This window comes from Sus scrofa, chromosome 1, assembly GCF_000003025.6.
Source record: "Sus scrofa isolate TJ Tabasco breed Duroc chromosome 1, Sscrofa11.1, whole genome shotgun sequence".
Lineage (NCBI taxonomy): Eukaryota > Metazoa > Chordata > Mammalia > Artiodactyla > Suidae > Sus > Sus scrofa.
The window spans coordinates 254618960-254640292 of NC_010443.5; the positions used below are offsets into that span (position 1 = coordinate 254618960).

The window sequence follows — 21333 nt, forward strand, 5'->3', positions numbered from 1 at the left end:
CACAACCGATTCGCAGTGGCATTGCTGGAGATCCTGAGCTCTCTTGGGGTTCTAAAGACGTGATCTCACTAACCAGAAGTCATTTTGCCTTCCTTCCTTTGGGGGCATAACCCTCTTGTCCTAGTGCACTCCTGCATTAGATGGGCCCGGAAATGTGGCCCCACCCACGTGGAGGAGATGCAGTGACATGGGCCTCGGCAGAGCAGGGCGGGGGCGCTTCTCAGTGGCAGAAAGCTGAGGGTTCACGTTTTCTTGGAGGTGGCAGGTGTACGTGGACCAGCTGGTAGAAGAGGCCATGTGGGCAGAGATGAGACAAGTAGGATGGGCAGCTGGGGGGCGACCAGCACTGGCCAGTGTGGGAGAGGAATTCAGGAGCAGGACCCTGTCTGTTACCGGCAGACCCCAGGTGGCCTTGACTTTCCACCTCTGTTCCCCGATGGCCAGCACCAAGAAGGTTTAGGGTCCAGATGGGACAGCACGCGGGAGGTGATAGTCCCTGCTGGATTTCTGGCCTCGGGAGAGGATAGAAGCCCGAGCCAGGCTTGGGCTCCTGGAACCGCCAGCTCAGAAATCATCTCATTTACCACCACCTCCTAAATTAGGGGGAAATGGGGACGCTGAATGCAGAAGTGGGGTTGGCACTTGCTGGCCGTCTGGACGAGGCTGGCCAGGACCAGGTCCCTCCTCCCCACAACCCCGCCGCCTCTCCCCCTTAACTCCATGGCTGACTCAGGCGGGGCCATGGAGATGGTTTGCTGGCGGCATGCCTGGGCCCCACACCCTCAGACTGTCTGTGTGTGCCGAGGCCGTGTGTCCTTTGCTCACAGACCAGTTCATCCCCTTGCGCCTCCATCCTTCAGGGCGCACCCAGGGACTGAAGGTGCCATGGAAGAGGTGGAGGCAGAGGCAGGGAGATGGCCAGTGTCATCTGTGTCCCTCAGTTCAGCTCAGTGGGGGCCAGAAACCCTCCCACAGAATGGCCTGGCATTACCTCCTTGGGATGGGGGAGTCTCATCAGATTCTGTGTTTGGGTGCTGACGAGCAGAAGAGGGGTCAGCAGACTGGTACCCCAGCCCAGGAGTAGAAAGTCATTTATCCAGGCAGAGAAGGGCCATGTGCCCTGGCTCACTGTGGCTCAGAGTGAAGTGAGTATCTGGATCCTGGCTATTCCCTGTCCCACTGGGCAGCTTGGAGCAAACCGCCCAACCTCCCTGTGCTGGGGGTGAGAGGTGGGGGCTGGGGAGGGCTGTCCTTAGGTCAGCCCCAGGAACACACACACACAGGGTCTTTGCTAGCACAAACATTAGAGGGCTTGTCAGTGTGGCAAGGGAAGTGTCCTCCATGAGTCCAGCCTCAGACTTTGGAGAGACCTGGGGGTCATCCAGACTCAGGCCCTGCCCTTATTTATAAGCTGTGTAACCCAAATGTAATGGCTTTTAAAGTAATAAGCATTGATTATGTTATTACTGTGGGAGAATCTGGGTTTGGCTTCACCTGGTCCTCTGACTTTGGGCCTCTCATGGGGCTACAGTCAAGCTGTCGGCCAGGGCTGGGGTCTTATCTCAAAGCTCGAGTGGGGACGGGGCTGCTTCAGTTCTCGCACTTGTGGTTGCTAGCAGCATCCACCCTTTCCAGACTCTTGGGCTGAGGGCCTCAGTTCCCAACTGGCTGTTCAGCAGAGGCAGCCAAGGGGGTCTCTGTGAGGCAGTTTACAGCAGGGCAGGTAGCAAGATGGTGTGAGCAGGACAGAGGTCATGGCCTTCTGTGACTTCATCTCAGAAGGGCATCCCGTCACCGGATTAGAAGCATCGCCCTTGGTTAGAAGCAGGTCACCGGATCCAGCCCAGACATAGCCCAGGATGGGAATGCCACTAGCCAGGGTTGTTGGGACCATCCACAGTGGGCCGGAGCTGTGAGGCTTGCAACAGGCCCCTTCTGTCCTCAGCAGCCCCGAGTGTTAAATGGGTTATTACTTCCAATGGAGGGATCCTCCTGGCCTGGCACCTAGCAGCACCCAGGAAGTGGTCGCTGCATTGGCTGTCATTCTCACATAACTTTATGGAGGGGGGGGGGGCAGTTATGAACCAGACCCGTAGGAGCTCAGCTCATATGCAGTGGGACTGGAGTGGGTTTGAAAGTCACCTCAAGGCTCCCCGGTCCCCTTGTGTAGAAGACGCCTAACCACCCCCTCCCCGAACTGTTCTCCACGGGGTCACCATTTGGACCCAGTCTGCAGGAATCCACCTCCCCCAGCCCCAAATGACTCATAACCACCTGTCCTTCCACCCCCCGCAGACAACTTCAGGTACACGTGCGACATCTGCGGGAAAAAGTACAAATACTACAGCTGTTTCCAGGAGCATCGAGACCTGCACGCCGTGGATGGTGAGTCAGGCCCCTCACTCCTCCGGAGCAGAGGCACCTGAAAAGACCCCCCCACTCCAGGGTGGCTCATCGGGGCCCCCGTCCCTCCCATGGCTTCCCCTCCCCCCTCCTACCCAGGGAGGGTCAGGCAGCAGCCCGACCACAAGCAGGGTGACCAGCCTCCGAGGATTCCGGGTGCGAGAGGGTCCCCATCATCCTCCATCTGCACCTCCGATGAGGGTACCCCAAGTGAAACGGCTGCTTCTGTAGGTCAAAATCAGTCGACTGTCAGCAATTTCGCATCCATTTATTTTCCCGTTTCACGTTGCAGGTTCGCATGCTCTGGCGAAATTAAACCAATTTTTTAAGATGAAGGATGATGTTTTAGCACCTTAGATTATAGAGCTAGAAATTAGAGCGATAAATTTAGGTAATTTATTTTGGGACTCTTAAGAATCCTCGAAATAGGGTGTTCGACTGGGAAGACATCTCGAGGGCTCCCTCCCTCTCCCGCCCCACACCCCCAGCCCATGTCAAGCTGTGGCAACCAGTCCGTGCCACCTACTGCCACCGGCCATCCCTTCTCTCGCCTCCTCTTTCTTTCCCTGCCCCCATCTCTTCCTCTTTTTCTCCTGCCCCGGCCCCTCGAGCAGGTGGCGGTGATCCAGAAATAGGCCAGGCAGAGAGCATCTTCCTGCCTGGGGGCGGGCGGGGAGGCCCTGCCCGGGAGGGAGGATAAGGGTTGGGGCATGGCCCCTGGTTTTCTGGGGCGTCTGCAACGGCTGAGGCAGCTCTCCGGGGCCCCAGAGCCTGGGAGCATCGGGCAGAGGCGGCTGTGGGCAGGGACTAACAGGGCTCCTGTTTGCTTCTTTCCTTCTGCGGCTGCCGCCTCCCGCCCGGGCGCAGTGTTTAGTGTGGAAGGGGCCCCTGAGAATCGGGCAGGTAAGTCCTTTGTGCCTGCCCACCTCTCCCTGTCCCCCGTGGGGCACTGAGACCTGGTTACCAGGGCACTAAGGTCCATGTGTTCTCCCACAGACCCCTTCGACCAAGGTGTCGTGGCCACTGACGAGGTGAAGGAGGAGCCCCCGGAACCATTCCAGAAAATCGGGCCAAGTATGCAGGCCTCTGTCTGGGGCCCGGGCTGGGTGGGGAGACAGGTAGGGGTGGCTGGGCGGCAGGGCGAGTCCCACCACTGGAAGGGGGTGGCACTGCTAATCCTGCAGCAGCGTCTCTGACCAGTGAGCCCCTGGCCTCCTTGTACCGCACTTTGCCCACCTGTCAAATGGGTCAGTCACTCTTAGGATTTGAGCTTTTGAGGGGCAGCAGGACAAGCACAAGGTCCATAGCAGTGAGAATAGCACAGGCTTGGTGCCCAGTCTGTGAGCCATCCTGAGCCTCGGCTCCTCACTGATGGAGTTAGAGTGACATTTCCCTGCAGGTTTGTTGGGGGATTAAATGACATCATGGATGTAAATCACCTATTAATTAGCACAGTGCCTGGTACATAGTAGGTGCTCAGAAAATAACTGTGGGTATTGTCATCTAAAGGGTTTATCAGCAAATGAATCTGTCCAAAGGAGCCACATGCAGGTGCTCTGTCCTTGTCCTAATAAACCCCTGAAGACAGGAACCGTGCCCTTGACCTGCCTGTTTGCAGCACTCTTGTGTTGAGTGTTATGGGGGCACAGCAGTGGGCAAAACAGATGTGGCCCTGCTTTGCGTGGTTCACACAGGGAGGGGCAGCGGATCGCTAAGCAGTTAGTTACACCAGTAAGCTGGAGAAGCACAGGAAGCAGCAGGGACCAGGAGGCATCTGCGTGGGGACCAGGGTAGGGACAGGCCCCTGTGTCCCACATGAAGACAGAACAGCTGTGCTTGTTGCAGGAACTAACAGGCAAATTGCTTCTGAGTTCAGGTCTTAGCCTTGACAACCAGAAGAACGCAGTTAGACTTCATCCTGAGGGGCCTGTGCCAGAGAGTTGACCCGGCCGAGATGGGACTTGATCGGATTTGCATTTTAGGAGGACGTTTTGGCTGCTGCAAGGAGAATGGATTGGGGGGTGTGGGAGGTCTCACAGGCGAGATTGGGCCAGCCTTTGAGGAATGTGCATACTCGCTTCTTCCTCTCTGTTTTCCGTGCCTCTCTTCCTCCCCAGCAAGAGGAGACCTCTGTTGGCTCTGCCTCTTGCAATAAGGATTCAGGCAGCTTGAGAAGCTATGCCCATGAATGTAGATTGAATGGATGAGGAAGTTGAGGGCAGGAGAGTCCAGGGGGCTGGAACTGTGAAGCCGGGGATCAGTCTCAGAGGGCAGACTTTGGTCCCAGCCCCTGGATGGACCCCAAGTACATTGTCAGCCTCCTTCCTCCTAGAGGATGGGTCTCTCCTTTCCTTTACCTCTTCACGCGCTTAGGAAGCTGGAGATATGGTAATATCTGTAAAGCGGTTACACAGTGTTTGTCCTATGCATGGTAACCGTGCAGTAAACAGTAGCATTAAAGCAATCTCGAAGGCAGGAAAATGATGAAATCCTCAACACGGAAACTGCTAGATGGTAAACGGTGGGAAAACCCAGACATGAGTCAGACAGGTTCCGTGATGGGCATTCACAGACCACCAGTACAGAACAGGCATGTTGAGAACTGTGACACTCACCACCCCAACTTCAGTGCTATCTGCCAGCAGCCCCAGCATAGCACCCCTCTTCTATCTGTAACATCATAATTATGAAAAGAGACTATGGAGTCCCACAGACCCAGGTTTGAAGGCTGGCATCACCCATTTACCAGCTCCTTAGCCCCTCTGAGGGTCCTTTGACTCATCTCTACACTGGGGACAAGAACATCTCTCTGTTCTGCGGGGCTGTTGGAGGATGCCTGCCTCAAGTGTCTAGCCCAGCGCTTGGCTCACATTCAGGGCTTAGCTAATGAGCGATGTTGCCGAGATAGTCAAGCGCTAGAGCTTTAGAGTCACCCCAGAGATGAACCCCCAGCTCTGCACTTAATGCCTGTGTGACGTCCTGCGAGTTTTATAATCTCTCTAATCACAGTGATGACAATACAGCGCACCTCTCAGGATTGTCATGGAGATTAGATGAGATTATATTTGTAAAGGCATTAGCATAGTCCTTAACATTTACATGGAAAGCATTAAAAAAGCAGTTCCTATTAATTACCCAGAAGGGTACAGAGCAAGATGAAACGGGGTCTCTGTAGCAGCAGCTAAGGCTGACAGTCGGCGGGTGCTAGGACCTGGGAGGAATTTATCACAGATGAGGGGGAGGAGGGAATTTCGCTGAGAAAACTGAACTGAGCTTAGCTCCCAGCTTGACGCCATGCAACTGAGACGTCTTTCAGAGTGGGAGGCTGTCCTCTGTGACCACTCCAAAGCTGCCTTGGGAGAGAAGAATCCTACCTCTTGGACTTCTGCCACTTTTCGAAAGCTGGCCCGTGCCGCAGAAGCCTGGCGGCGATGAGGCATAGGGTAAGGGGAGCCAGTCGGGGCACAGCGGAGGGACTCCTCCCCACAAGCAGAGCTCTGCAGGTCACAGAAGAGGAGACACCATGGTAGCAGCGCATGGTAGGAAGTACACTTTCCACATCCACGTCAACGGCGCAGATCGGAGAATTGAGGACTTAAAGAGGAGGAAGCCAGAGCCATGACAGGGCTGAGGAATTCTTCTAGAAGGAGAGAGCTGGTCTGGGAGGCCCTCTGTCAGCTTGCTTCTCAGCTGCAGGTCTGAGACGTCCTCCCACGGGCATGGTCTACCACGATGATGGCACCATCGAGGACAGTTCATCCATGTCCATTGAAAGAGAGTACGTCTGCATTTATTTATAGGTTACTTGATTTTTATACCTGGATCAGGACGAGTGACTTGAAAAAACCAAAAATAAAAACGTGGGAATTATGAAAATTCCGCATGACAGGAAAAGGAATTTAGGAGGCTCCAAGGAAGAGTATAGCTCTGAAAATGATCTACCACCATGTCTCGAAGAAAACTCTATTTGACAGCCATGGTCCAGTATGAGAAAATATGACTGTCTTAGGTCACTTGGGCTGCCATAACAAAATCCCATAGACTGGGTGGTTTAAATAACAGAAATTTATTTTCTCACAGTTCCGGAGGCTAGAAGTCTGAAATCAGGATACCAGTATGAATGGGTTCTGGCCTAAGAACCGTTGTTCTGCCTGTATTCTCACATGTTGTGGAGAGAAAAAGAGCTCTCTGGTGTCTCTTGTTCTAAGGGCACTAATGCCATCATGAGAGGCCCCCACCCCACCGCAGCCTCATGGCCTCATTTAAACCTAATGACTTCCCACAGGCCCCATCTCCAAATCCCACTGCATTGGGAGACAGGACATCAACATCTCTTTCGAAGATGGGGCATCAGCATCTGAATTTGGGGAGGAAATAATGCCTTCCATGGCATGACCTCTGTGCAAATGGAAGTGGTACAGTGAGAAAGCAACCAGATAAGACAAAAAGGCAAAGAGAGAGGCGTGAGATGAGAAGAAGTGGAGAGAAGTAGAAAATATAAGAACAGAATTAACACCTACACTGTAGATAGGAAAGAGCAGAATCGATCTGTGGAAATGAAATTGAGGATGTGAAGGATGAACTCGAAAAGATGAGCATGATGAGAGGAAGACCTGCTAACGACGCACAGTGGGGAACCTCTTCCAGGTAATTGGTGGTGTTCTACCAGTGGGACAGAAGCCCTCCCCAAAGATATAGGAGGAGAAAAAATGGCTCAGCTAAAGAAAGACCTGTGTGTGTCCATTTAAGGGCTCGTCCTATGTCAGGTAGAGTCAATATAGAGAGAGCCAGGAGTTCCTGTTGCGGCTCAGTGGGTTAAGAACCTGACCAGCATCGATGAGGATGCAGGTTTGATCCCTGGCCTTGCTCAGTGGGTTAAGGATCCAGCATTGCCGCAGGCTGAGGTGTAGATTCCAGATGTAGCTTGGATCCTAAGTTGCTGTGGCTGTGGGGTAGGCCGGCGGCTGTGGCTCCGATTCAACCCCTAGCCCAGGAGTTTCCATATGCTGCATGTGTGGCCCTAAAAATAAAAAATAAATAAATAAGAGGTCCATAACTAGATCTTAGTGACTTTTGAAACTGTAAATATAGGGGGGAAGACTGTACAGGCACCTGGAGATTTAAAAAGCAAGTTCCCTGCAAATGACTCCGAGATGGACTTGCCTCGTGATTCCCTGCAATATTAAATGCTGAAAGATCATGGAATAAGTTCCGAAGGGAAAAGGTTATAATATGGGCATTTTATATTTAGACAAATGGTGACTTATTTGTAAAGAAAAAGGCAAGTGCTCAAAACCATGCTATTTCTCCTGTGTATTCATCTTTGAAAAATTACTTGAAGATAGACTCCAGCAAACTGAATGGTAGAGGACATTCAAGGGCTCAATTACCAGGGGTTAAATTCATGGTACAAGAGGGCTGGTGGGTTGGAGTTCCCATCATGGTGCAGCGGAAACAGATCCAACTAGGAAGCATGAGGTTGCAGGTTCGATCCCTGGCCTCGCTCAGTGGGTTAAGGATCCGGTGTTGCCATGAGCTGTTGTGGTGTAGGTCGCAGACGCGGCTCGGATCCCACGTGGCTGTGGCTCTGGTGTAGGCTGGCCGCTACAGCTCTGATTAGACCTCTAACCTGGGAATTTCCATGTGCCATGGGTGTGGCCCTGAAAAGACAAAAGAAAGGAAAAAAAAAGAAAAAGCAAGAGGGCTGGTGGGTGAATTGTGAAGCCAGGTACACTAGAAGTAAGTTTAAACTATTGCAGATCTGATTATAAGATTGAAAGCGACAGGAGTTCCCATCATGGCTCAGCAGTAATGAACCCAACTAGTATCCATAAGGACACAAGTTCGATTCCCTGGCCTCCCTCAGTGGGTTAAGGATCCAGTGTTGCCATGAGCTGCAGTGTAGGTCACAGATGCGGCGTGGATCCCATGTTGCTGTGGCTGTGGTGTAGGCCGGCAGCTGTAGCTCCGATTAGACCCCTAGCCTGGGAACCTCCATATGCCACGGGTAGGGCCCTAGAAAAGACAAAAAAAGAAGAAATAGAAAAATGCGACAGACAGAGATCATTCTAAAATATTTTTAAAAAGAATTTTAAAACCCAAGAAGGAAGGAATAGGTGAGGGATACAGTGAAATTGGCTAAACCAGTCCTACTCACAGTGTGTCCCCAGACCAATAGCATCAGCTGCTCCTTGAAGCTTATTAGAAATGTAAATTCTGGAGTTCCTGTCATGGCGCAGCGGAAACGAATCCGACTAGGAACCATGAGGTTGTGGGTTTGATCCCTGGCCTGGCTCAGTGGGTTAAGGATCAGGCGTTGCCACGGGCTGTGGTGTAGGTCACAGAGGTAGCTCGGATCCAGCATGGCTGTGGCTGTGACGTAGGCCGGCAGCTACAACTCCGATTAGACCCCTAGCCTGGCAACCTCCATATGCCTCGGGTGCTGCTCTAAAAAGACAAAAGACCAAAAAAAAAAAAAAAAAAAAAAAAAAAAGAAATGTAAGTTCTCAGGCCCCACACCAGACCTGTGGAATCAGAATCTCTGCGGTGGGGTGCAGAAGTCTGTCTAGATGAGTCTTAATCAGCCTAAAGTTTGAGCGGCGCTGAGTTAAAGGACGCTTCTTGATGGAAACAGGTAGGAAACGATCCTTTCCTGCTTGACTGTGAAAATGAGAGACGGGTCTCTGGTATACAATCTAAAACAATGGAGAATACTGGAAAATGATGGAAAGTTGGAGACTAATGGGAAGACAGGAAAGGAGGTCAGATATCAGACAACCGAAAATTGAGGGAAGGGAAGAGTGTGAAAAGAAAGCTTAAAACAAGTAAAACCAAGTCAGTCATAGCGGTCAAAGCAAATGACAGAATTTCCTTTATTTGAAGAGAAATTTTTAGGTTTACTTAAAATAATCCCATGATTGATGGTTTATTGGAGACGTGCCTAGTTATGGCCTCATTTTCTTTTACTTTTCTCTTTCCCACGGAGCTCTTTGCCTACTCCCTTAACAAACGGAATTCCCTGCTAGGATTTTCATAGCACTGTAAGTGTCTTCTTAAGAGCACCCCTTGTGGTTGCAGTTTGAAATTTGAGTTGATTTTTCTTTCTCCGTTTCCAGACTCTAAGCTCCTTGAAGGCAGGAACCAGGGCAAGTTTTTGCTCAACATTTTGTGCTGCCATGTACCACGGTGTCTGTTTGATCAATGAAAGTGCAAGAAAATTTAAGGAAATGATTTTAGGCACATGTGAACAAGTAGGAGGAGGATGTAACAAAGGAATTATCAAGAGTTAATAACACTGGGAGTTCCCGTCATGGCTGAGTGGTTAACAAATCCAGCTAGGAACCATGAGGTTGCAGGTTCGATCCCTGGCCTCGCTCAGTGGGTTAAGGATCCGGTGTTGCTGTGGCTGTGGTGTGGGTCGCAGACGTGGCTCGGATCTGGTGTTACTGTGGCTCTGGCGTAGGCTGGTGGCTACAGCTCTAATTAGACCCCTAGCCTGGGAACCTCTATATGCCGAGGGAGCGGTCCTAGAAAAAGCAAAAAGACAAAACAAACAAACAAAGAATTAATAACACTGGGAGTTCCCGTCATGGTGCAGCAGTAACAAACCCAACTAGGATCCATGGGGATGTGGATTCGATGCCTGGCCTTACTCATTGGATTAAGGATCTGGCATTGCTGTGAGCTGTGGTGTAGGTCTCAGATGTGGCTCGGATCTGGGATTGCTGTGGCTGTGGCATAGGCCAGCAGCTGCAGCTCTGATTCAGCCTCTAGCCTGGGAACTTCCATATGCCGCCAATACAGCCCTAAAAAAGACCCCCCCCAAAAAAAGAATTAATAATATTAATAGCAGATGAACTAATAAAACAGTGTAGTTATATGTTAGAGTGGTGGTTCTTTCCCACACTTCAGGATTTTCTGTGGGACCTGTTAAAATGCAGTTTGCAGGATCCCATCCCTAGGGTCTTTCTTTTGGTATGTCTTAAATAAGTCCTGAGAATTTGCATTTCTGACAGATTCCCAGGGGATGCTGATGCTGCTGGACTAGGGACCACACTTTGAGAAGCTCTGGGTTAAAAAATAGTTAATGTTAACAAAAGATACAGTGTATAATGAAGGTTTTGATCACATGAGCCTCTCTGCATCAAATAACATTGTAACTAAATATACAAAACAAATTCAGAAATATAATAAAATAGAAGGATCACAACATTTAGTCTTTGACAGAGAAAGGAGAGAAACAAGATTATAGAGTTTAAATAATACAATGAATACAGTTGATCTAACAATTTCGAAGCCTACCAGCATTCATGAATCAGTTGCAAAAGTTATTTAGCTACCAGAGTTCCCATTGTGGCACAGTGGTAACGAATCCGACTAGGAACCATGAGGTTGCAGGTTCGGTCCCTGGCCTTGCTCAGTGGGTTAAGGATCCAGCGTTGCCGTGAGCTGTGGTGTAGGTTGCAGACACGGCTCGGATCCCGCGTTGCTGTGGCTCTGGTGTAGGCTAGTGACTACAGCTCCGATTCGACCCCTAGCCTGGGAACCTCCATATGCCACGGGAGCGGCCGTAGAAATGACAACAACAACAAAAAAAAGTTATTTAGCTACCAAAATTTTTAAAGCTTCTGTGTTGTGAGAAAAAGCTATAAACTGACTGGGAAACCAGTTGAGAAAAGAAATAACTCATGGAGTTCCCATTGTGGCTCAGCAGGTTAAGAACCCAATGTAGTCTCTGTGAGGATGTGGGGTTCGATCCCTGGCATTACTTCGGGGGTTAAGGATCCAGCGAGGCTGCAAGCTGCGGCGTAGGTTGCAGACGCGGCTTGGATCTGGTGTTGCCGTGGCAGTAGCTACAGCCTCACTCCCAGGTGCAGCTCCGATTCCACCCCAGGAATGGGAACTTTGGTATGCCACAGGTGTAGCCGTCAAAAGAAAAAGAAAAGGAAAAAAAATAGTAATATATAGAACAAAATGTTGATATCCTTAGTCTATAGAGTTGTTAGCAATTTAAGGACAATTTTAAAATAAATAAATAAATGGGTCACAGGAAAAAAAAAACACATACATAAGGTAAACATACCTGTAGAAATATTGAGTGTAACCACAAATAGGAAAGTCACAAAAGAAAAACCACGGTTTATGAACCCTGAAAAATAGTCAACTGTCTTAGAACTCAAAGAAATGGAAAATAAAAGCCACAGTGCACGCTGGTTCTCCCTGTCAGGCACAGTAAGATGATGGTAGTTGAAGTACTTAGTGCTGGCGGTAGTATATGGAAACCGGCATTTTCCACATCTCTCTGATGGGGATGAAAACCAGCCCAGGCTTTCAGTAAGTAGTTGGTGCTGTGGTGATCAGGAGCCTTACCAAGACACATCCTACATTTATCCCGAGGAAATACTGTGCAAAGATTATGAGCCATCATCTTTATTTTGCAGTGATGTGCAAAAATAATGAGCAGATGTGCAAAAAATGTCTACGAGGATGTGGGTCATGGCATTTTTTTTTTTTTTTATAAGGGAAAAATTTTTTCCGTCTAAGTGTCCTCCTGGTTTAGGAGACTGGCTCAGCAGATTCTAGAGTCCACTGGGAGCCAGGCAGCCAATAAATGCAGTGGAGATCGATGGTTATTGATTTGAGCAAGATGTCCACGGAATATTGTCGATTGAGTGCACCAGGTTACGGAGAGCGAATAGATCAGGGCTGGCTGGGTCGAGGCCTGTAGGAGCCAGTGGGCTGATGTCAGTGAGACAGGAGATGGGCGTACGGGGGCGGGGTCTGGGGCAAGTGGCCAGGTCCATGCTCCACCCCCGGGGGTAGCTGCTACTCTTTGGGGATTATAGATGATTGAAGTTTCTCTTATATTTAAACTTTTGTATTGGTATTTATCAATATTTTATAATTTTCCCCCAGTGAACAATATTACATCAGAAATTTTTAAGAAGAAAGAAGTTAGGCAGTGCCAAAAGAGAGGTAAAGATGAAGTCTGGTGGGACCCAAGAGGAAGACGTGACCCCTTCTGCCAGGGGGCGGGGGGCTGCTGGGGGGCACGGAAGGTCCTAGAGACGAGGGGACCCAAGCGTGGCCATTGCGGAGGGGCCGATAGAGAGGTTGGCACTGGAGGTCACCTTAGGTCACCACACATTTCCTAAGCACCGGGGCCTGGGGGTGGTGTGATGGAGGAGGACAGCGTGTGCCAGGTACTGTTCTAAGCACGTGACAGACAAATTTAATCCTCACAGCAATCCTATAAGGTGGGCCTGTCATTACCCCCATTTTGCAGACAGGAAAACTGAGGCACAGAGAGGTTAAGGCATTTGCCTAATGTCACACAGCTCAGAAGAGAGGAGCTGGGATTTGAACCCAGGCCATCTGACTCAAGTGGGCTCCTGGTTCTAGTTGGTGGTCCCCGAAGGAGGCGGAGTTTGGAGGGAGGGGGAGCACACTGCTGCTTCCGAATGGGAGCCATTCCCACACTTCTCTCTCCTTGGACAGAAACCGGCAATTACACCTGTGAATTCTGCGGAAAGCAGTACAAGTACTACACGCCCTACCAGGAGCACGTGGCCTTACACGCCCCCATCAGTGAGTACCTCCTGTGGTTGGGGGAGAGGGGCCAGCCATAGGCTGAGGCTCTGGAGTTTTGCCAGGGGAGAGTGAAAGAAAGGTGCACCTGGCCTGGGGCAGTGTCCAGGTGTCCCTGTCTGACCTGGGGCCACCTGACTGCGGGAGCCGGGAAAGCCACACCCTTAGCTGGGAAAGCCTGAGTCCTGCCCGAGGGATCTGAGGGGTCTGGGGTCCCTGTGGATTGGGGGTTAGGCATGGTGGGTATCGCTTGTCCTTCAGTGGCCCTGTCCCCCACCTTTCCTAAGCACCTCCAAATCAATGGGGTTCCTGAGTCCGCACCCCCAAAGCCAGCACCGCGTAATGCAGCTTTAGTCTGAACCAGCGCAGGGCCTAAGCTAGGCTAGGGGATGGTCCACTAGCAAGACGCCTTTGCCCTTGAAAGTTGAAAGGATAAGAGGAGTCAAGAGTGCCAAGCTGAGACTCAGAAGCCCCAGGCGATAGTCCAGCGGGGTCCTAGGCTTGCCTGTGGCCTTGGGCAGCCCCCATCCTGTCTCAGCCTCAGTGTCTCCCTCCTCCCCTGGTCTGGGAGGGCCAGAGTTCCAAATATCCTTCCCACAGGGGCATCCTGCCCTTCCACTCTCCTGGCGCAGCTGATGTCCCAGCTGCCCTTCTGGATGTCACGGGGCTTGGCTACATCCTTAGATTTGGCGTCTGAGGGAGGCCCTCAGTCCTCAGCCAGAGTTGCTGACAGGCGAGGCTTAACCAGAGTTACCGGGCGGTAGGGCGGCAGGTTGCAGAGGTATTTGGGAGTATCCCTGCTTTTGTTTGTCACAGCAGAGCTGCAGGGATCCTGCTCCACAGTCCATGGATGGGAAGATTTAGGTCTGGGGTCAGGGTGGGGGAGGATTATGCAAGGTTGTCAGGGTTCAAGCAGCCTGAAGTGTGGGGGCCCTGCCCTCCGCAAACCCTGACAGTAACAGCACAGGCACGTGGCCCCTGAGGGCTCAGAGGATGGTGGAGGCAGCTCCCTAGGAATTCCTGCCTACTGGTGTAGTGGCAGGGCTGGGGGGTCCCCTGTGGGTAGGAGCACCCATCCTCAGATGGAGCCCTGGACTAAGATTCTCACCCTGTTTGACCCCTGACTGCTGGGTGACCTTGTGCCTGCCACTTCCCTTCTCTGGGTTCAGGCTTCCCACCTGTAGGACCCTCAAGATCCTTTCAGCCCAGGGGGTCTAGATTCCACGCATCTCCAGCCTAAGGAGACCTGCAGGCAGGCATCTGTGGTGGCCCTACTAGAGGGGCCTTCCCACCCTCCTCATGCTAAGGTTGTATGGCTTACTTAGTACCCATCACATGGCCAGGTCCTGTAGGAGGCATGGGGAGAGGACACAGCTTCTGCCAGGTGGGCACTGACCCATCCGTTTGGCCCACCAGTGGTGCTGGTGCTGAGGCATCAGGGCTATGGCTTGAGCTCCATGGCTCAGACCCCTCTGGGATTCTGCTTTCTATGGGAAGGGACAGAGGCACCTGCGTGTGGGCCCTGCTTACCTGTGCTCTCCGGGGAAGCAGCTCCCGCCTGCTACCCAGGGAGGATGCTCCCCAGAATGCACTTAAAATTAGGTTTTAGTTACAAAGCCAGCTTGCAACTTGGGTTTCAGTCTTTGGAGGAGACCTTCAGTGCTCCTTCTGCTTTTCCCTTGTCTGGCTCTTCCAGGAACACGCTAAGTAAGATCATGGAGTTAATTAGAGGGGGAGCCTGGCCTTGAACCCTCCAGGCCCGTACTCTGAACCATGAAGTTCTGCTGCATCACATGTCAGATGTACAGCAGGACAGGGTGTTTCGTTTAACCCTCGTTTCTTCCCTAACATCCAGGTGCTTCTCTCCTGAAGGGCCTTCTCCTCTTGCTCTGTTTCTCACTTTCTTGTTCTCTTTGTTGGGGACTTTCTTTGTCTTTCTGCAGCTATTTGTTGAGGGCATCTTGTCTTTATTACTGAAGTCTCAGGACTCTATGATCCATCTGTGTTTAAAGTACAGAGAGGTTGAGGCTATATCCAACAGAAGATTGATTCTCCAAAGCTAGAAAGAGCCCCTCCAGTGGCCTTTGGATCTAAGGTTTATGGGTTCCATGTGGAATTGGAGGCTAGACTTGGTGGCTTCATCAGGTGGTACCCAGGGCCAGGCCTTGAAAGCCCCCGGGTCTGGTGAGAGCATCCAGAAAGACCCAGGCTGACTGTAGAAGGGGTCCTACGAATGGAGTCGTGGCTTCATAGCACACGTACTCTTGGGGGTCTGGCTGCTTTTCACTTAGCAAAATGTTTTTAAGATTCATAATGTTGTATATATCAGTTTATTCTTTTTTTAACTGCTGAGCAATATTCTGTTGTGTGAAAATACCACAGTTTGTTTAGCCATTTGCTTGTTCCTTTGAGTCGTTTCCAGTTTTAGGCTATTATGAATAAAGCTACTATAAAAATGCTTGTCCCAGGCTTTTGTGGACATATGTGTTCATTTCTCTTGGATAAATTCCAGAGAGTAGACTAGGGTCATAGGGGAGAGTCTGTTTACCTTTTTAAGAATTAACAATCCTTTTCCCAAGATGACTGTAGCATCTTACACTCCCACCAGCCACGGAGTTCCACTTGCTCTGCATTCTTGCCAACATTTGGCGGTAGGAGGCTCTTTCAGTCTAGCTGTTCTGGTGAGTGTGTAGTGGTATTTCAGTGTGGTGTTAATTTTTATTTTCCTGATGACTAATGAGGAACACTTTTTCATTTGCTTATCGGCTATTTGTGTGTTTTACTTTGGAAACTGTTTAAGTCTTTTGCCCATTTTTTGGGTTGGGTTGTTTGTCTTTTTATTGTTAAATTGTAGGTTCCAGCTTCTTTATCATATATATAATTTTTTCCCCATCTTTGGTGTGCATGTGATTTTCATGCAAGATCTTTTTTTTTTTTTTTTTTTTTTGCCTTTTCTAGGGCTGCACCTGCGGCATACGGAGGTTCCCAGGCTAGGAGTCAATCGGAACTGTAGCCACCGGCCTACACCACAGCCACAGCAACGCGGAATCCGAGCCTCGTCTGCGACCTACACCACAGCTTACGGCAACACCGGATCCTTGACCCTCTGAGCGAGGCCAGGATTGAACCTGCAACCTCATGGTTCCTAGTCGATTCGTTAACCAATGAGCCACGACGGGAACTCCCTCATGCAGGATCTTTTAATGAGCAGTTTTTTTTCATTCTGATGAAGTCTAATTTATCAGCTTTTCTGTGGTTGGTGTTTTCTGGGTCCTATCTCAAGGTAGATATTCTCCTTTATTATCTTTTAGAAACTTTTCATTTGAAGTTAATTTTTGTAAGTGATGAGAGGCATGATTTGAGATTCACTTTATTCCATATGGATACCTGGTCGTTCCAACACATTTGTTGAGATTATCCTTTTCCCATTACATTGCATTGGGACTTCTGTTGAAAATCCATTGAATGCATAATTTAGTGTGAGTTTATTTCTGTCCCATTGATTTGTTTGTCTGTGTTTATGCTAACATGGTCTTATTTACTGTAAGTCTTAAATCAGGCACTCGCAGTGTTTCATCTTTGTGTATTTTTAATATTTGTCTTAAACAAAGAACTTTGCAATATAAATGTTAGTCTTTTTGCCAGTTTCTACAGAAAATACAACTGGGATTTTGTTTAGGATCACACTGAATCTATAGACCAATCTGGGGAGAATAAACATCATAATAATTTTAGATTCTTCCAATTCATGAACATGGTATTTCTCTCCATTGGTTCAGGTCTGTTTAAATTTCTCTCAGAAGTAGTTTATATTTTTCAGAGCAGAGGTCTTACGCATATTTCACTAAATTATATCTATGGGGTTTTTTTATGCTACTATGATTTTTTTCCAGTTTTTATTGCTATTACATATAAACAGAATTGAATTCTGTACGTTGAATTTGTATCTTGCAGCATTGCTAAATTAACTTGTTAGTTCTGTTAGCCTTTTAAGTTTCTTAGAATTTTCCTTGTGCATACTAAAGCCATCTACTAATAAAGACAGCTCTACTTCTTTTTTTTCCAAACTGTATTCCTTTTATTATCCTGTTTCTTCCTCGTTTTGCTGATCAGGGTCCTCTAGTTCAATGTCGAATAAACAAATCGAGTGGCTGTCTCTTCCTGGTTCCCAGTCGTAGGGTCCAGTTCTTCATCATGAGGTATGATCATTTTCATCATGAAGTATTGTGTCTGCTGAAAAAGGTTTTCATAGATGCCCCTTTATCAGTTGAGGAAGTTACCTTCTATTTCTGGTTTACTGAAAGTTTTCGCCATAAACTGTGTTACGTGTTTTTTCTACGTGTATTGAGATGCGCCTCTGAGTCTTATCTTTTATTCTGATAATGTGGTAAATAACATGGATTGATGTCTTTAAAAAAACTAAGTCACCAGGCCTGTCCTTTCTTTAAATACATTAAGACTATCAGAAAACCGTGAAATGAACTAAAAAAATTACAGTGTTAGAGTGTTTCTTCTTTTCCAGAAGAATGACTTCTTTCTTTGAGCTTCTTTTTCTTGGAAAGGCATCTAAGAGTAAAGTTAATTGGCTTCCAAGCACATTTTCTAATCACGTCTACCTAAAATTCCCGAGGATTTTATCTTGCATTTAATATCACCCTCCAAACTGACCCCTCAAGGGCAGGGAACTGTAGTCCTAGGACTAGCAGAGTGCCCAGATTCAATCAGTGGTGTGTGAATCATGGTCAGAATAAAAAATATATATGTATTTCTGGTGTTTTTTACAAAACATTTTTATTAAAGTATATTGTCATCCAATAAAAGTGCCTTATTTAAAGTAAACAGTTTGATGTGGTGGCCAGGGTACATACCCATGAAACCATTACCGCAGTCAAGATAATGAACGTATCTTGCCAAACGCCCTTTCCTGATGCCCTCTTCGAATCCTCACTCACCGCTTTCCCATCCCCAGGCAAGCACGGATCTGCTTCCTATTCCTGTAGATTAGTTTGCATTTTCTCAAACGGTGCAGACATGGAATCTTATCTATGCTTATTTTGTATATGGTGGGATCTGGCTTCTTTCACTCAGCATAATTGTTTAAAGATTTCCCCCAATAGTTCCTTCCTTTTCACTGGTGAGTAGTGGTGTTCCATTGCTTGGATATAGATACCACAGTTTCCGTCATCTTTTCCATATGGATGGACATTCGGGTTGATTCCAATTCAGAGCTCATACAAATAAACCGGCTGTGAACTAGGTGTACGTGCTTTCCTGTGGACAAACGCTTTGTTTCAATTCTCTTGGGTAGATGCCTCGGAATGGAATGTCTGGATCATATGATGGGTGTATGTGTAACTTTTAAGAAGCAGCTAGTCTCTTATGCCATTTTACATTTCAGCCGGCAGGGGGCCTTTCCTTGTAATGTCCTTGTCTAAGCTGGGTATCAGAGTGATGCTGGCCTCACAGAGTGAGCAGGGAAGAGTGTTTTCTTGAGCATACTGTCAATTAGATGAAGTTCATAAGTGCCTCAAATCTCTATACCTTTTCCAAGCTTTGTAGGAAAAAAACCCTGCTCATTCTGTTAAGTAGAGAGAGACGCATTACCATCTGCTACTGGGATTGTGGCTATGTGCTTTCTCCCTTGATTTAGTTCTGCTGGTTTTTGATTCACCTATTCTAGAATTTTGTTTTTAGCTGCACACATCTGAGGATCATTAGGTCCTGATGAATTGACCCCTGTAAAAACTGTGCAGTGCTTGTTTTAATCGCTGATAATACTTCTTGTCCTGAAATCTACTTTTTTGATGTTAATATAGCCACTACAGACTTCTTAGGATTAGGATTTGTGTGGTAAATCTCTTTTCGTTCTTTTCTTTTAAGCTGGCTTCCGTATATATGACGTGTGTACATATCGTTGGTTCTTGCTCCTTTTTCCAGTTGGGCAATCCCTGCCTTTTTTTAAAATTAGATTTTATTGCAGTATAGTTGACTTCAAAAGTTGTATTAGTTTCAGGTGTACACTAATATGAATCCGTTATATATTCCCATCTATCCGTTCCTTTTCAGATTCTTTTCCCATATAGGTTATTTCACAGTATGGAATAGATTTCCCTGTGCTATCCAGTAGGGCCTTGTTACCCATCTATTTTATGTATAGTAGTGTGTCTGTGTCAATCCCAACTCGCTAATTTATGTCCCCCTCCGCCACGTTTCCCCTTTGGTAACCATAAGTTTGGTTTCAAAATCTTTGAGTCAGTTTCTCTTTTGTAAGTTCTTTTGTATCATTTTGTATCATTTTTATTAGATTCCACATATTAGTGATCTTATGTGATTATTTATCTTTCTCTGTCGGACTTAATCCACTTAGTATGATAATCTCTGTAACCATCCTTGTTGCTGTAAATGGCATTATTTCCTTCCTTTTTATGGTTGAGTAATATTCCAGGGTGTATGTATATGTACCATATCTTCTTTATCCAGTCCTCTGTTGATGGACATTTAGGTTGTTTCCAAGTCTTGGCTATTGTAAATAGTGCTGCAGTGAATCTTAGGATGAACGTATCTTTCTGAATTACAGTTTTTCTGGATATATGCCCCAGGAGTGGGATTGCTAGATCATATGGTAGTTCTAGATTTAGTTTTTTAAGAAAGAAACCGCCATACGGTTCTCCATAGCGATGGCACCGAATTACATTCCCACCAACAGTGTAGGAGGATTCCCTTTTCTCCACACCCTCTCCAGCATTTGTGGCCTATAGGCCTTTTGATCATGGCTATTCTGCGTGGTATGAGGTGATACCTCATTGTAGTTTTGATTTGCATTTCTCTAGTAATCAGTGATGTGCATCTTTTCCTGTGCTTTTGGCCATCTGTCTGTCTTCTTTGGAGAAAATGTCTGTTTAGTTCTTCTGACCATTTTTTAAAATGGGTTGTTTGTTTGTTTTTGGTATAAACCTCTATGAGATGTTTGTATATTTTGGAGATTAATCCCTCGTAAGTATTTTCTCCCATTCTGTGGGTTGTCTTTTCGATTTGTGCATGGTTTCTTTTCCTGCGCAAAAGCTTTTAAGTTTAATTAGGCCCCATCGGTTTATTTCTGTTTTTATTTTCACTGTTCTAGGAGGTGGATCAAAAAAGATAACTGCTGTGATTTATGGTCAAGAATGTTCTACCTGTGTTTTCCTCTAAGAGTTTCATAGTATTTGGTCTTATGTTTAAGTTTTAATCCGTTTAGAGTTTATTTTTGTGTATGGTGTTAGAGAGTGTTCCAATTTCATTTTTTACACGTAGCTGTGCGGTTTTCCCAGCTCTACGTATTAAAGAGGCTGTCTTTTCTCATGCTTGCGTTCTTTGTTGTAGATTAACTGACCATAGGCGCATGGGTTTATTTCTGGGCTTTCTATACTATTCCACTGATCTACATTTCTGTTTTGGTGCTGGTACCTTACTGTTTTGATGACGGCAGCTTTGTAGTAGAGTCTGAGGTCAGGGAGCCTGATTCCTCCCGCTCTGTTCTTCTTTCTCAAGATTGGTTTGGCCATTCTGGGGTCTTTTGTGTTTGCATGCAAATTTAAAAACTTTTTGTTTTAGTTCTGTGAAAAAACGCTGTTGAGAGTTTGAGAGGGATTGCCTTGGGTAGTAGATCCTTTTGGCAGTGTTGATTCTTTCACCTGTTTGCATCATCTTCCGCTTCCTTCATCAGGGTCGTACAGTTTCCAGAGTACAAGTCTTTTGCTTCTTTTTGGTAGGTTTATTCCTAGGTATTTTGCTCTCTTTGATGTGATGGTAAATGGGATTGTTTCCTCAGTTTCCCTTTCTGATCTTTCATTGTTAACATAGTAATTTTGTATCCTGCAGCTTTAACAAATTCATTGATGAGCTCTAGTAGTTTTCTGGTAGTATCTTTAAGATTTTCTGTATATATTATCATGTCGTCTGCAAACAGTGACAGTTTTACTTATTTACCAATTTGGATTCCTTCTATTTCTTTTTTTTTTTTTCTCTGATTGCCATGGCTAGGACTTCCAAAACTATGTTGAATGAAAGTAGTGAGAGTGGATATCCTTGTCTTGTTCTTGATCTTATAATTGAAGTGTTTAATTCATTTACATTTAATTATTAATTACATAATTTATTGGTATTGTTGGTTTTAAATTTACTATCGTTATAATTTTTCCTGTTTGTCCCGTCTGTTTTTATTCCTCATTTTTTCTACTTTTCTTGTCTGCTTTACTATTAATCAAGAATGTTTGGAGTTCCCCTCATGGCGCAGCAGAAACGAATCTGACCAGCATCCATGAGGATGCAGTTTTGATCCCTGGCCTCGCTCATTGGGTTAAGGAT

General features: G+C 47.3%; 1 protein-coding gene across 1 annotated transcript in view; it reads left to right on the plus strand.

Moving 5' to 3' along the window:
- Window positions 1-21333, plus strand: part of ZNF618 (zinc finger protein 618) — a 201492-nt gene that overhangs the window by 141104 nt on the left and 39055 nt on the right. Inside the window, 4 exon segments of the mRNA XM_021067808.1 lie at window positions 2296-2385; window positions 3271-3306; window positions 3400-3477; window positions 12901-12990. Of these exon segments, the coding sequence (XP_020923467.1) occupies window positions 2296-2385; window positions 3271-3306; window positions 3400-3477; window positions 12901-12990 (294 nt within the window).